The following is a 16,227-nucleotide window of genomic DNA, read 5'->3' on the forward strand; positions in this document are numbered from 1 at the left end:
AGTTGACAGATTATACAACTTAAATGAAGTAAATTATTACTACTTATCACCCACCATTTTTCACCTCATCACTTTTGAGACTGATGGGAAGGTAAAAAATGAATATGGTGAACTTATATATTTGATGTAACATATTATGATATCAAACTGGGATGTAAAGTAAATTTTTGGTGAATCATTAATACGGAGTTGCCACTTGAATTAAGTCTTGTAATTTTGCATATTCTTTCTCACAATAATTATACTGATACAAATCTGAAAGAACTATTATGAACATGTCGCAAAGATACAGCAAAAGCGTGTTCTCTGCGTTACCCTTGTGATTAGTTATATACATTATACTATAGCATAAAATGGAATATTTCCTTTTCTTAAAAATAATAATCTACAGAAAATATTTAAGGACATGAGAAATGTTCATGTGTAAGTAGGCTACAAGACAGAGCATAATATGGTATTTTGTATGATTTTGTAATATACTATTTCTACATACTTATATTTATGTAATATTTATAAAAAGGTTATTAACCGTGGTTGTTGTTTGAGAATGGGGTTAGGCAAGTTTTTTATTTTCTTCCTTTTGATCATGTGTATTTTCTAAATTCATAACTTCCATAAATTTTAAATTTCTTAGTAAACCCAATTTAAAACCCATAAAAAAGCTTGAGAATAATTTAAGAGAGAGCTGGTAGAATTACTTACCCTAGTCCCAGCAGCTGACAAACATCATTTGAAATGTGGATCGTCCAGTTCTCAGCACAAGCTACATGCCATATGCTCTGGATTCTGAACTGCACCAAACCACGGTTTGTCGTGCCATTGAAGAGACGCACTAAAGAGATTAGATCATACATAGGGTCATTGTGACCTAAGTTGATAAAAGGAAATGATGAACTCTAAACTAAACATACAATGTTCTTAACATTTAGAGTTTAGAGGTTGATAGTATGTAATTTTTCGTAACAGTATGCTGGAAGTCTTAAGTTGAAAAAGATAAATTCGGTAGACTTAATTTTGCTCTTTCATATGACTAATAAAAAGGGAAAGGGCAGAGATATACAAGTTCACTGCATACCAATACAGCAAATAAACAGAAAATAAAGCTTTTTGAAGAGAATATCTTACAAATGTGTTCTCTAAAAGAAGGAAAACTTAAGTTCAGGAATAACTGTAAGCATTTTTTTTTCCTACTTCTTTCTCCAGAAGCTATTTTCTTTGCCCTTATTCTTTTGCTGTTTGGTTTCCGTCATCTTCCCCTTCATCTTACAACCATTTTGGATAGAGTGTTAAGGCCATTAGTGGCTAAGTGGGGATTGGGTTAAGCTAAGCTAGTTTATCAAACAGATAAAATATCACCCATCATAGTTTTACCCACAGACACCATATTGTAATTCTGTAAGTGAATGTTATGTTTACATTTTTTCCCCTATTATAAAAAGAATAACAGCATGGACTTTAGAATTAGACAGACTTAGGCTGGAAACACAGCTCTAGCCCCTGCTAGGTGTGTGATCTTTGGCAGCCCCTTAACTCCTCCAAGCCTCAGCTTTCTCATGACTGAAATAGAGTTAATTCTAATTACGTTAAGATCGTTTTACAGCACTTAGTTACAATGCATGGCACATCATAGATAGCATTAAGTATGTGCTCTGAAATAAAAGTAAGACAGAGTAAAAGCAGCCATGACTCCTAATGTGATAGAGATCTGGAGTGGGGCTGGGCAGAAGTCGCAGGCAGGAGGAGTAGTAGATGCTGAAGAATCAAGCATGTGAAGGAACAAGTCTAAGAAAGACAGTTATAGATGAGCATGAGGGTGCCTCTGTGTGTAGGCAAGGTACCGAGTATAACAGTTAATAAGAGTGACGCTAGGGTGACTGGTGTGGGCTGTTGTCTCTCTGTGATATTTTATGCTTTTTACCTGAAGATGGGTTGCCTTAGACTTAAAGTTATTAAATGTAGTCAAGTTTAAACAAACAAACAGAAACAAGAGTTTGCATGTTAGCTTTTGTTCTAACCAGAATGGTGACAGCAGTGCTGAAATCACCAGGAAATCATAACCTCAGAGTACCAAAATATGTCTTAATAAATATAGTCATAATCTTCCTTTCACGTCTGTAGAATCCAAATGTAGAGGTTAAGCTGATAAAACGTATTTTCCTAAAAACAAAACGTACCACAATGCGCTTCATCTGAGCCATCCTTACAGTGTGGAAAACTGTCACAGAGATTCACCAGCGGGACACACTGTCCATTCTTACACTGAAAATTGTCTTCCTTGCAGGGCTCTATGGGGAAAAAATATGTACGGTATAGGATAAAAAAATGACAAATAGACAGTTCTAGAGTACCCATCTCATTTCTGCCTCTTTAAACATCCTGTGATTAGCCACAGTGCATAGTTAAAGCTGGCTGTGATGTTGACTATGACTGCACACTTACTGCTTAGAATATTTCTGCAATAGTTCTGTCAAAGCCAGAGGCATGGCTTAAGAAGAGCGTGTATAAAACCTTAAGCATCTCCTTTGCAGCAGAGGGCAGGGCACTTCCAAGAGATGGCTGAGAGGTTTTGGACATACCTCTCCCGCACCATCTCTGTGAGTCTCAAATTCTTCCAACCCAAGTGAACACATTGGGCTGGCCAAAAAGTTCTTTCATAGGATGTTATGGAAAAACCCGAACAAACTTTTTGGCCAGCCCAATACAAGTAACAACCACTGGCATGTTACACAAGCATAGAGAGATCTCTTGGTTTTACCATCCAAATCATACCTCCAAACCTTTATTATATAGAAATGTGGAAGGGGCCTTTTGGTGGGATCAAAGTTGGACCAGGCTGGAAGCAGTGAGCTTGATTAAAACGTGATGAGGGGCTTCGCTGGTGGCGCAGTGGTTGAGAGTGTGCCTGCCAATGCAGGGGACACGGGTTCGAGCCCTGGTCTGGGAAGATCCCACATGCCGCGTAGCAACTGGGCCCGTGAGCCACAGCTACTGAGCCTGCGCGTCTGGAGCCTGTGCTCCGCAACAAGAGAGGCCGCGATAGTGAGAGGCCCGCGCACCGCGATGAAGAGTGGCCCCCACCCGCCGCAACTGGAGAAAGCCCTCGCAAAGAAACGAAGACCCAACACAGCCAAAAATAAATAAATAAATAATTAATTAATTTTAAAAAACAAACAAAAAAACGTGATGAGATGGGAAAAAAGTCATCTAAAGAAATGGAACCTGCAATAGTAGTAATTTGAAGGGAGGTAGGAATGGAGATCTAAACAAGAAAAGCAGGGTTGGAGTCATGGGAATGTGCTTGGACATAAAGAAGGAAAATGAAGAGGCTGGACAAGGAAGGAACTGAGTAGATCCGGTAGTTTTTTCCAGAATTTGAGTTGTGCAGAAAGATGTCTACTTGAAATACTCATTGTTTAAAAGGAGTGAGAACTATGTTTCCTGGAAATGTTTGTTTAAATCTTAAGGACTTTTGCCCTGGGAGAGCTTTTGTCTCACTGGAAAAGAGGGGTTTGCTTTCCTCAAGTTGTTTTCTGATTATGACTTGGGAGGGGTAGCTACATCCTGATATTAGGATCTCTGTTGGGGCCACACGGGATTTGGACCCTCTGAGAAAGGAAATAGTAGTTGGGTATGGAGAAGCTTGAAGTTTCTTCCCCTACGTGGTGCACGCACAATAATAATGGGGAAGAAAAAGCACTTGAAAAAAAAAAAAAAAGGAACAGGGAAACCTGTATTTTAAAAGCTATTAGTGAATATTAATCATTAACTACTATACTGTACTGCTTTCATAGATACACGATTCATGTTAAAATGGTTTCAAAAACAAATGGTACTGGTCTCCATAGAGACTTTCTCAATTTATGATGACCAAATGTAATGACACCTGAAAGGAATAAGTTCTGTTGCTTTAGAATCTAGGTTGTAGCCCCAAATCTGTGAGCATTGATAAATACTGTTATGTTCTAAAGAGAGGCACTAAATGTAGCCATACTAATACTTTAAAAATTACCAAAACTAGTCCAGCGACTATAAATTTCTAGCTATCACCTATTTCCAGCTATGAAAAAGAGGATTCGAGTTTTTTTCTAGAAAAAGACTAAATAAGGGTCTTAAGGAAGAGTGTTTTCATGTGCAAGATGGGAGGAAGTTGCCATCCAGAAAACCAAGTGAAGAGTGCCCCAAGAGAACCAATTCATACTGGGTTGCCTTAAAGAAGAGAGGCCATCTCACTCCCCAGCTGAAAGTTTATTATGCTGCAGAGTCATAAGGGCTAGTGCTTACATGGGACTAGTGCAGGGACTTTCAGATACTTTTTTCAGCTGGGACCACAGTAAAAATACATATTTTAAATCATACTCTAGGGCACACCCCAATGTGTATATGTGTGTGTGTGAGTGTGTGTGCACATAACTAAATTAAAATTTACTCTTACTTTGTTCTGTTATTTCTATTCCATTCCATTCCATCCCATCCCATCCCATCCCATCCCATCCCATCCCATCCCATCCCATCCCATCCCATCCCATCCCATCCCAACCCATCCCATCCCATCCCAACCCATCCCATCCCAGCCCAACCCATCCCATCCCATCCCATCCCATCCCATCCCATTCTATTCTATCCCATCCCATCCCATCCCATCCCATCCCATCCCATCCCATCCCATCCCATCCCATCCCATCCCATCCCATCCCATCCCATCCCATCCCATCCCATCCCATCCCATCCCATCCCATCCTATCCTATCCTATCCTATCCTATCCTATCCTATCCTATCCTATCCTATCCTATCCTATCCTATCCTATTCTATTCTATTCTATTCTATTCTATTCTATTCTATTCTATTCTATTCTATTCATCACATTCCATCCATTTTGCTCCATAGAAAAGAATGCTGGCCAAAACTCAATAAATTGATTTCATGATACACTTTTTGAAAAATACCAGACTAAACTGAAGTATAGTGAAAAATTTCATGGGAGATGGTAACTTTAGTGTCCTAAATTTTGTGGGTAGATAGCTATATAAATAAAGATTAGTACTCACTTCCTGTGTAATGAATTTAGAAGCCAGACATTTGGCTAGAACTTTCCTTGATGATAGGTGTAAGAGAGAGGGTGGCAGTAGAAAAAACCTGCATTTTCTCCATGTGCAGGGCAGTGCATGAGTTTCCTTTTGGCCACATGGACACTGGGAAAGATAATTGAGTGACAGCTGCCTGTCAGGACAAGCTGGCTCCAGCACAAATAAGTGCGGGAATGAAGCCTGGCTGGTGGGGATTAGGAGCAAAGCAGGGTTATAAGAGATCACAAGGGTAAGTAGTGTACTACCCATGCCTACTGTGCAGTGGTCCTGGGGAGTGGGGAGAGGAACACGCCAAAGAACCCACAACTCTGTTCTACAAAAGAGTTAGCATTTGTCCAGGAGCTACTGTTAGCTGAAAGAAAACTACAGTGCAGAAGATTATCCTTTTCTGCCTCTCTTCCAACACTGGAGCTATGGGAAGATGGAAGGGAAAGAAAGTGAGAAGTAAGTTAAAGACAATATTTCCACCTTCTTCTACTTTAAGTTATTGGGCCAAGATTTGTGCCTGAGTTGGGAGATTAAAAAAAAAGAGCTGTGACTTAGATGATATTAAAGTTTTGATGTTGTATTTGACTGTACATTTTAATACCTAAAAGTGAGGTTTAATTACCCATTTAAGAAAATTGCATACCTAAAATAACTGGAAAAATGAAGAGATCTGCCTGAAATATCCCAGAATAAAAAGAGAGATTTGAAATAAAGTAAGTAGAGAAAAAGTTTTATCTGTTTATATTCTCATCGAGTCTGTTCTTTAAATTGAATGTACAATGTACTATCTGTAATACCCTTATGCCTTGGTTCTTCATTTTATATGCTTAGGACTTGACAAAATGACTGGAACAAAGTAGGAAATCAGTAGATATTTGTTAAACGTTAAGTGAATTAATTTATGTTAAATGAGTGATATGCCTCAAAAATCAGTATGAACCTTAGTAAGAGAGTTGATGCAATACAAAGAAATCTTTAAAAGTATGATTTCAAAAAAAAACATTTAAAAATTAGGCAGTTGATTGGCTGATGGTAACTCTATTGATTTGAAAAATAAAAATTGATTCTATGAATTATGAAGATAAAATTTACTTATTTGAGTGGTGGTTAAAACATAAGCTCCGGAATCATATGACTGGTTTGATCTGCAGCTTAGCCATTTCCTTTTTTTTTTTTAACATCTTTATTGGAGTATAATTGCTTTACAATTGTGTGTTAGTTTCTGCTTTATAACAAAGTGAATCAGCTATACATATAGATATATCCCCATATCTCTTCCCTCTTGCGTCTCCCCCCCTTCCACCCTCTCTATCCCACCCCGCTAGGTGGTCACAAAGCACGGAGCTGATCTCCCTGTGCTATGCGGCTGCTTCCCACTAGCTATCGGTTTTACATTTGGTAGTGTATATATGTCCATGCCACTCTCTCACTTTGTCCTAGCTTACCCTTCCCCCTCCCTGTGTTCTCAAGTCCATTCTCTAGTAGGTCTGTGTCTTTATTCCCATCCTGCCCCTAGGTTCTTCATGACCTTTTTTTTTTTTTAGATTCCATATATATGTGTTAGCATATGGTATTTGTTTTTCTCTTTTTGACTTATTTCACTATGTATGACAGACTCTAGGTCCATCCACCCCACTACAAATAACTCAATTTCGTTTCTTTTTATGGCTGAGTAATATTCCATTGTGTATATGTGCCACATCTTCTTTATCCATTCATCTGTCGATGGACACTTAGGTTGCTTCCATGTCCTGGCTATTGTAAATAGAGTTGCAATGAACATTATGGTACATGACTCTTTTTGAATTATGGTTTTCCCAGGGTATATGTCCAGTAGTAGGATTGCTGGGTCGTATGGTAGTTCTATTTTTAGTTTTTTAAGGAACCTCCACACTGTTCTCCATAGTGGCTGTATCAATTTACATTCCCACCAACAGTGCAAGAGGGTTCCCTTTTCTCCACACCCTCTCCAGCATTTAATGTTTGTAGATTTTTTGCTGATGGCCATTCTGACTGGTGTGAGGTGATACTTCATTGTAGTTTTGATTTGCATTTCTCTAATGATTAATGATGTTGAGAATTCTTTCATGTGTTTGTTGGCAATCTGTATATCTTCTTTGGAGAAATGTCTATTTAGGTCTTTTGCCCATTTTTGGATTGGGTTGTTTGTTTTTTTGATATTGAGCTGCATGAGCTGCTTGTATATTTTGGAGATTAAATCTTTGTCAGTTGCTTCATTTGCAAATATCTTCTCCCATTCTGAGGGTTGTCTTTTCGTCTTGTTTATGGTTTCCTTTGCTGTGCAAAAGCTTTTGAGTTTCATTAGGTCCCATTTGTTTATTTTTGTTTTAATTTCCATTTCTCTAGGAGGTGGGTCAGAAAGGATCTTGCTGTGATTTATGTCATAGAATGTTCTGCCTATGTTTTCCTCTAAGAGTTTTATAGTGGCTGGACTTACATTTAGGTCTTTAATCCATTTTGAGTTTATTTTTGTGTATGGTGTTAGGGAGTGTTCTAATTTCATTCTTTTACATGTAGCTGTCCAGTTTTTCCAGCACCACTTATTGAGGAGGCTGTCTTTTCTCCATTGTATATTCTTGCCTCCTTTATCAAAAATAAGGTGACCATATGTATGTGGGTTTATCTCTGGGCTTTCTATCCTGTTCCATTGATCTATATTTCTGTTTTTGTGCCAGTACCATACTAGCCACTTCCTTTTTATTTATTTTTGACCCTGGGCAAATATATTAGTCTTTCAGAAACTCAGTTTCCTTTGCTGTCAAATAGGATAAATACCACTTATGTCTTAGGTATATCATGAGAGTAAATTTTTAAAAAATTAAATGCATTTAGTATACCAATATGAATACATTGAATGAAGAATGAATTTTATCCTTAACAGCAAAGTATTGATAGTAACATTTAGAAATCGTCCTTTTCATTGATATTTTTAAGTTACTATTCTTACTTCTATGTTCTGGTTGTGCGACTTTCCCCTCCAGATAATGCAAGAAATCACACATAATCCTTTCCTCTGGGTATCTCACAACAATAATTGGAGCTATTTGTATAGGTTATTTTAAACTTTGATGAAGTCTATATTTTTTCAATCCAAATTTAAGTTACTTTAATAAAAAATACTTTAAGGAAGGCATGACTGGGCTGGTTGTTTCTACAAATCTTTATCCAATGTGAGTAGGTTACATATATCAAGTATAATACTATTAGGGAGGTTCTTGTAAATGTAATTATCAATTTATTTCATAAACACATATTTTTAAACCAGGTTAGTGAGATGATAAATTGGCAAAGACAGCTACTTACTCTACAGGCAAGCATTAATGTTTTAACTGAATTTATATTTTAATCTTTCTAGTGTTAATTTTCATTTAGCAAACAGGAATACTTAAAACTAGATATATATGTTTTTGAATTTATATATTCTATTTTAAATCTGTACTTAATATATATTATATTTATTTTAAAACCTGATGGCCTAATTATGTACCCATAATCAAATATCATAATATACTTATAGAATGTTAGTCACAGCTAGTCATTTTTATATTATCCCATTACTTTGTTTTCATAGTTTAAGTCATTATGTAAAAATGAGTTTTCAATATCAATAATTTAATAATAGATAATTTATTAATAATTTTACTCTTTTACTAGTATAGCCAGGCTATATTTAATTGGAAAACACATATCCATTGAATGAAAATTTAAATATCTGAATAAAAATATGAATGAAAACATGTATAAATATCTGAAAATTGTAATTCATTTTTGTGCTCTAGCCAAAGCTGTTAATACTGTATGAACATGGAAAAATTAACCTATTTCTATAAGATGAATACATTGGATGAAAAAATGCTGTATGGAGCAAAACAATCTACTGCTGCTTAACTGAAAAGAATGGCAAATTCTGAGGAGAAGTGTAAATAAACGCTTTCAAAATTTCCCTTTACGTGCATGAACTGAATTCTGATTCTTTGCAACATATAACAGTTCGGCTTCATTAAGAAGTCTTTAATCCAAAAGTTTAACTCTCTGTGGCCTCTGATGTCTTATTTCTGATAATTTTATGCTCATAGTGAGAGAGAGAAAAAAAATATTGCTAAGAACTGAATTTTCCCATCTCCTTTTTATGAAGTCTCCAGTAGCCCTGCCTCATTTAGTCAACATATGCTTGGTTTTAATGGAACTGAATTGATCTCTAAGGCACATGCCACACAATCTGGGGAGGGCTCTAAACCCCTAAATGTAATCAGCTGCCACTTCCACAGTTGCCAGATAAGCACTATTGAATTCCAAATTAAGATTCTGATATTCAGAAAAGAGCAATGAAGGGACATTCAGAGGAGAGTGATCTTAATAAGCCTATATTTCATATACTCTAGTTTAATGTAAATAAAATGTGAAAACTAAGATAAAGAAAGGAGATACAAAAATATGTTATACGATTGTTTTACTCATCAATTGAATGCTTTGGAAGGTGGCCCTAAAATATCTCAGAAGATAAATGAAGCACATACATGCTGCAAATTTATGATATTCCTTTGATCCCTTTTTCCTAAAATGACCAGCAAAGCAGAGAACCAATATAAACAGATATGTGTGCCTAATCTCTCTTTCCATTACCAGCGTGATTATCTGCCACTGCCAATTCCCTGTTTCTGTAATTGCTTTTCAGCCTTTTGGTGTAAAAATCTCTCTGGGAGAAGACTGTGTTGATGATGACTCAATCCCTCCATTTTCTACTCTCCAGCAGCATCTGTCCTGTGGCCAAGAGGGATGTGAAACCACATTCCCAGCATATTCAGCACACAGTAATGGTCATGGAAGACTCCATTTTAGCTTCAACTGAGGGAATTTTCTCTAAATGATTTATTACCTAAATAACATAATCATAGTAACTGAAATCTAGTGAAAGGGCAAACAAATATAAGCAACACCTATGCCATACATCTCCAATCTATTTTTTGTTGGAAGCCATAGATTACATTCTTTTGGCTTTTATCTTGAAGGGAAATTTCTTGTACTATTTTTCAAAATCCTAATGTATTTATCTTATTATAAGACTCTAATAAAAGCTAGTAACTGTAATATTTTTAATAGAAGAAATGTTGCTGCCTTCCTTTTCCCAACCTATTCTCCTTCCACTTCTTTCCTCCCCTTTCCCTTACAATTTAAAATATGTCTTTAAAGACCTACTATTTCTCTAAAATTTCATTTCAAGATGCTTTCACTTTTGCAGATGGTGGAATGCTCAATAATTATTTCAGTTGTTTGGACTTGTAAATAAATTCACTCTCTTATTGGTTAGCGCTATTAGTTTTCTTATCTCATTAGTCCAGTTGGTTTTACTATTCATCTTCATTTCTTTAAAAATATAGTACTTCTCAGCCAAAGACCAATATCATATGATATCACTTATATGTGGAATCTAAAAAACTGATACATAAGTTTATTCTTTTTGGTGCGATGGTGAATAGGATTGTTTTCTTAACTTCTCTTTCTGATCTTTTGTTAATGTATAGGAATGCAAAGGATTTCTGTGTGTTAATTTTGTATCCTGCAACTTTACCAAATTCATCCATGAGCTCCAGTAGTTTTCTGGTAGCAACTTTAGGATTTTCTATGTAACTAACAGAACATTGTAAATCACCCTTACTCCAATAAAAATTTTAAAAAATTAAAAAATGATACAAATGAAATTGTTTACAAAACAGAAAAAGACTCACAGACATAGAAAACAAACTTATGTTTACCAAAGGGGGAAGGGGGTTGGGGGGGAGGGATAAATTAGGAGGTTGGGATTAACATATACACACTACTATATGTAAAATATATAGATAACCAACAAGGACCTACTGTATAGCACAGGGAACTATACTCAATATTTTGTAATAACCTATAAGGAAAAATAATCTGAAAAGAAATAGATATATATATATAGTATATATAACTGAATCGCTGTGCTGTACACCTGAAGCTAACACAGTATAATAAATCAACTATACTTCAATAAAAAAAGAAAGTAAAAAAAAAAAATAGCTTATGTTTGCAGTTCATTTTAATTTGGTGAATAGATATGGAACAATATTAAACAGCTAATAATTAATTAGAGTTGCAGTTAATATAATGTGCTACAAGTTCTTAGTTTATTTTGTGTTTTTATACTTACTAGAAATAAATGTTGAAAAATAAATTTTATTGTAATAACAAATAAATAAATATAATTATAATAAATTTTAAAAATATATAGTATTTCTCAAAAGTTCCCTCCATGACATCCTTGGAAAAAAGTTGGGAAGCCCTCCCCTCTAAGAGAATAACTATTACATATTTGCTTGCTCTATTTTAAAATACTTTATAGAACTGAGCACTTAATTATATTGCATTCAAATACGAGTGATATTGATGTCTATACCTTTTTTATTGCAGAAGTTTCTCCTCAAAAATTTAGAAATGTCACTCCGCTGTTTTTAAATATTCACATTAAAATGACTAAAATATAAAGCTGAACTGATTTTTGACATCTTTGAAAAATGATTCTGTTTATTCTCCTTAAAAAATTTGCTGAAAAATTTTCCTCTTGAAATTAAAAATTTTAAACAGGAAATGTTACAACACTGATTTCTGCTTATAAATTTTTTACAGTAAGCAATGAGACTTCATGATTTTTCAGTCACTTTAATCAGATCTAGAAAGTATATCGTTTTTTCCCATTACACCTTTCAGTGTTAGTTTCAACTGGTTCTATTATTTTCAGCTTGTGGGCTGGTCTTTTTCCTGTATGCCCATCACAGACTCCCACATTTTTCCATCTCTTTACCTATTGTTTTTGCTTGCTTGATCATGCTTTTGTGCTGCATTTTTGTGACAATGTGGTATTTTGGTGCCAGAGTTTATGAATAGGTGTGCAAAATAAACTGTTCAGTTCACACCATTAACAAAAACCTCTGATCAAGTTAGAAATAATAATCTGGTTGTGGTAGGGTTTCAACAGGAAATTCCTCTGCCCAAAGGTGGCCATAGGGATAGAATACTGACAATTCATAATGGTAGTCTCAAAATTGTCTTGATTAATATTTTCCAAGGCAGTGATTTACTTCTCCTCTAAGTTAATTTCTGATTTTTATACATTATATCTATCTCTCTCTATCTCTATATATCTTATACATTATATTTATACATAATGTATAATATATAATTTATCCATTATATATTTATACACATAACTATATTTTCATGTCAATATATTTTCTTTTTTGCTATTTTGAAAAATAATTATAAGTATAATTTAAAAATAAATAAATAATCTCATTTATAAATTAAAATAATTATAAATCATATCACTTTCTATATTTTTCTCCTTTTCCATGTACTCTATTTTGAGATAAATTCTAATTTTCTGTTGATCTAAAAGTCTTTATTGCTTTCCTTTGGTGTTGTATGTTCTTTCACAGGCCTTAATATTTTTGTTTGTTTACTTCCCTAGTTGATTTTTTGTTTGTATACTTCATTAATTGATTTTTTTGTTTACTTCACTAATGGATTTTTTGATTGATTCATGTCAATGTTGCTTATAAATCATAAGTAGCTGCTTCTAAAACATCACAAAATTCTTCTGAAGAACAGGATAGTTGGCTGGGCTACCACTTACTCTCACCTAAGTAGCTTGGATAGTAACAATTGTTATGACTTATTTTCAGGAACAGAGGGTATATAAGCTACAGGTCAATTTTCATATTTGTAGTGATGCTGAAAGCATACAACTTTCTGGGATGGAGTCTAAGGTTTAGGGCAGTTGTAAGTAGAGGAGCAGAGATTTGTACAGATGATTCTAGGATCAGATAATAGGCCAGATGATGAACAATGCTCCAACCCTACCTCTTTTCTAGACATTTTAATTAAAGACAAACTGACCACAATCTCTTATGGAAGGGAAGGATAGATGTAGGAAGGAATGTGTATTCTGTTTTCCTGACATATTTACATCTAGAGAGAACTACTAAGTTGTGGGACAGAAGTATTTTAAAAAATCATAGTACAAGGGGAGAAGCAAGCTATAAAAATTCTCTATAGACTGTTGAATGCAGAGTTGTATTATATCTTACATATATGAATGAAAATATTTATATCTATATCTATATCTATATCTACATCTACATATATATCTAGATATCTCCATGATGAGCAAGCTGGTCACGATTTTGGTTTTCCTGCTGACTATGTTATTGATGTAATAAAAAATATAGGGTAAGAAGGTTGTGCATCCCAGCAAGAATCAGCATCAAATTCCTTCTCCCTTCATGGCAGTGCATTTACACTGCTTGTCTCCAAGAAGTTAATGATGTTAATTTTTTAATTGGATGTTGTTGGCATTCAAACAGCTCATTTGCCTGTATCCCTGCTGTTCTCTAAAAGCGTTCTTGGCAAAGGGAACATGACAGACAATCCTCTTTCCTCACAGTGCCAATAACCCCCCTTTATAGTTTAAAACAGGTCTCTTCAGTGTACAAAATGCACAGCTCTTCTCACACCAGAGAAGTGCAAATAGGTTTGCTGAAAAACCAGTGTGGATTCCGGCTTTGAACAAAGTCAGCTAGTGGTTAATCAGGTGTAAAGGAAGGAAGAAAATTTCCTTTAAGATGAGGAAGAATGAATAAATGTACTAGAATGCAAACATTGAAATTGTCTTATATGTTTCTTTTTTTATATTTGAATTTTATTTTACTTTTTTATACAGCAGGTTCTTATTAGTTATCAATTTTATACATATTGTTGTATATATGTCAATTCCAATCTCCCAATTCATCCACCCCCACCACCAACCCTGCTTTCGCCCCTTGGTGTCCATATGTTTGTTCTCTACATCTGTGTCTCTATTTCTGCCTTGCAAACTGGTCATCAGTACAAGTTTTCTAGATTCCACATATATGTGTTAGCATACGATATTTATTTTTCTCTTTCTGACTTACTTCACTCTGTATGACAGTCTCTACAAAAGACCCAATTTCGTTCCTTTTTATGGCTGAGTAATATTCCATTGTATATATGTGCCACAACTTCTTTACCCATTCATCTGTTGATGGACATTCAGGTTGCTTCCATGTCCTGGCTATTGTAAATAGTGCTGTAATGAACATTGTGGTACGTGTGTGTTTTGAATTATGGTTTTCTCTGGGTTTATGCCCAGTAGTGGGATTGCTGGGTCATATGGTAGTTCTATTTTTAGTTTTTTAAGGAACCTCCATACTGTTCTCCATAGTGGCTGTATCAATTTACATTCCTACCAACAGTGCAAGAGGGTTCCCTTTTCTCCACACCCTCTCCAGCATTTGTTGTTTGTAGATTTTCTGATGATGCCCATTCTAACCGGTGTGAGGTGATACCTTATTGTATTTTTGATTTGCATTTCTCTAATAATCAGTGATGTTGAGCAGCTTTTCATGTGCCCCTTGGCCATCTGTATGTCTTCTTTGGAGAAATGTCTATTTAGGTCTTCTGCCCATTTTTTGATTGGGTTGTTTGTTTCTTTAATATTGAGCTGCATGAGCTGTTTAGATATTTTGGAGATTAATCCTTTGTCTATTGATTTGTTTGCAAATATTTTCTCCCATTCTGAGTGTTGTCTTTTCATCTTGTTTATGGTTTCCTTTGCTGTGCAAAAGCTTGTAAGTTTCATTAGGTCCATTTGTTTATTTTTGTTTTTATTTCCCTTACTCTAGGAGGTGGGTCAAAAAGGATCTTGCTGTGATTTATGTCAGAGTGTTCTTCCTATGTTTTCCTCTAAGAGCTTTATAGTGTCTGGCCTTACATTTAGGTCTTTAATCCATTTTGAGTTTATTTTTGTGTATGGTGTTAGGGAGTGTTCTAATTTCATTCTTTTACATGTAGCTGTCCAGTTTTCCCCGCACCACTTTCTTTTTAATTTTAATTTTAATTTTATATTTTTTTAACATCTCTATTGGAGTATAATTGCTTTACAATGGTGTGTTAATTTCTGCTTTATAACAAAGCGAATCAGCTATAGATATAGATATATCCCCATATCTCTTCCCTCTTGCGTTTCCCTCCCTCTCACCCTCCCTATTCCACCCCTCTAGGTGGTCACAAAGTACTGAGCTGATCTCCCTGTGCTATGCCGCTGCTTCCCACTAGCTATCAGTTTTACATTTGGTAGCACCACTATTGAAGCACCACTTATTGAAGAGACTGTCTTTTCCCCATTGTATATCCTTGCCTCCTTTGTCATAGATTAGTTAACCATAGGTGCGTGAGTTTATCTCTGGGCTTTCTATCCTGTTCCATTGATCTATATTTCTGTTTTTGTGCCAGTACCATATTGTCTTGATTACCGTAGCTTTGTAGTATAGTCTGAAGTCAGGAAGTCTGATTCCTCCAGCTCCGTATTTTTCCCTCAAGATTGCTTTTGTTATTGGGGTCTTTTTTGTCTCCATACAAATTTTAAGATTTTTTGTTCTAGTTGTGTGAAAAATGCCATTGGTAGTTTGATAGGGATTGCATTGAACCTGTAGATTGCTCTGAGTAGTATAGTCATTTTCACAATATTTATTCTTCCAATCCAAGAACATGGTATATCTCTATCTGTTTGTATCATCTTTGATTTCTTTTATCAGTGTCTAATAGTTTTCTGAGTACAGGTCTTTTACCTCTTTAGGTAGGTTTATTCTTAAGTATTTTATTCTTTTTGTTGCAATGGTGAATGGGATTGTTTCCTTAATTTCTCTTTCTGATCTTTTGTTGTTAGTGTATAGGAATGCAAGAGATTTCTGTGCATTAATTTTGTATCCTGCAACTTTACCAAATTCATTGATTAGCTCTAGTAGTTTTCTGGTGGCATCATTAGGATTTTCTCTGTATAGTATCATGTCATCTGCAAACAGTGACAGTTTTACTTCTTCTTTTACAATTTGTATTCTTTTTACTTCTTTTTCTTCTCTGATTGCCATGGCCAGGACTTCCAAAACTATGTTGAATAACAGTGGCAAGAGTGGACATCATTGTCTTGTTCCTGATCTTAGAGGAAGTGCTTTCAGTTTTTCACCATTGAGAATGATGTTTGCTGTGGGTTTGTCGTATTTGGCCTTTATTACGTTGAGGTAGGTTCCCTCTATGCA

The 16,227-nt window shown here is 35.2% G+C and overlaps 1 protein-coding gene across 2 annotated transcripts in view; it reads right to left on the minus strand.

Annotated features, from left to right (window-relative positions):
* Positions 1 to 16,227, minus strand: part of TMPRSS15 (transmembrane serine protease 15) — a 137,803-nt gene that overhangs the window by 43,451 nt on the left and 78,125 nt on the right. For both annotated transcript variants that reach the window (XM_036850722.1, XM_036850723.1), the window contains 2 exons: positions 2,175 to 2,285; positions 703 to 832 (listed from right to left, as the gene is read on the minus strand). In XM_036850722.1, the coding sequence (XP_036706617.1) occupies positions 703 to 832; positions 2,175 to 2,285 (241 nt within the window). The remainder of the gene's footprint in view (positions 1 to 702; positions 833 to 2,174; positions 2,286 to 16,227) is intronic.

This window comes from Balaenoptera musculus, chromosome 4 (assembly GCF_009873245.2).
Source record: "Balaenoptera musculus isolate JJ_BM4_2016_0621 chromosome 4, mBalMus1.pri.v3, whole genome shotgun sequence".
NCBI classification, from domain to species: Eukaryota; Metazoa; Chordata; class Mammalia; order Artiodactyla; family Balaenopteridae; genus Balaenoptera; species Balaenoptera musculus.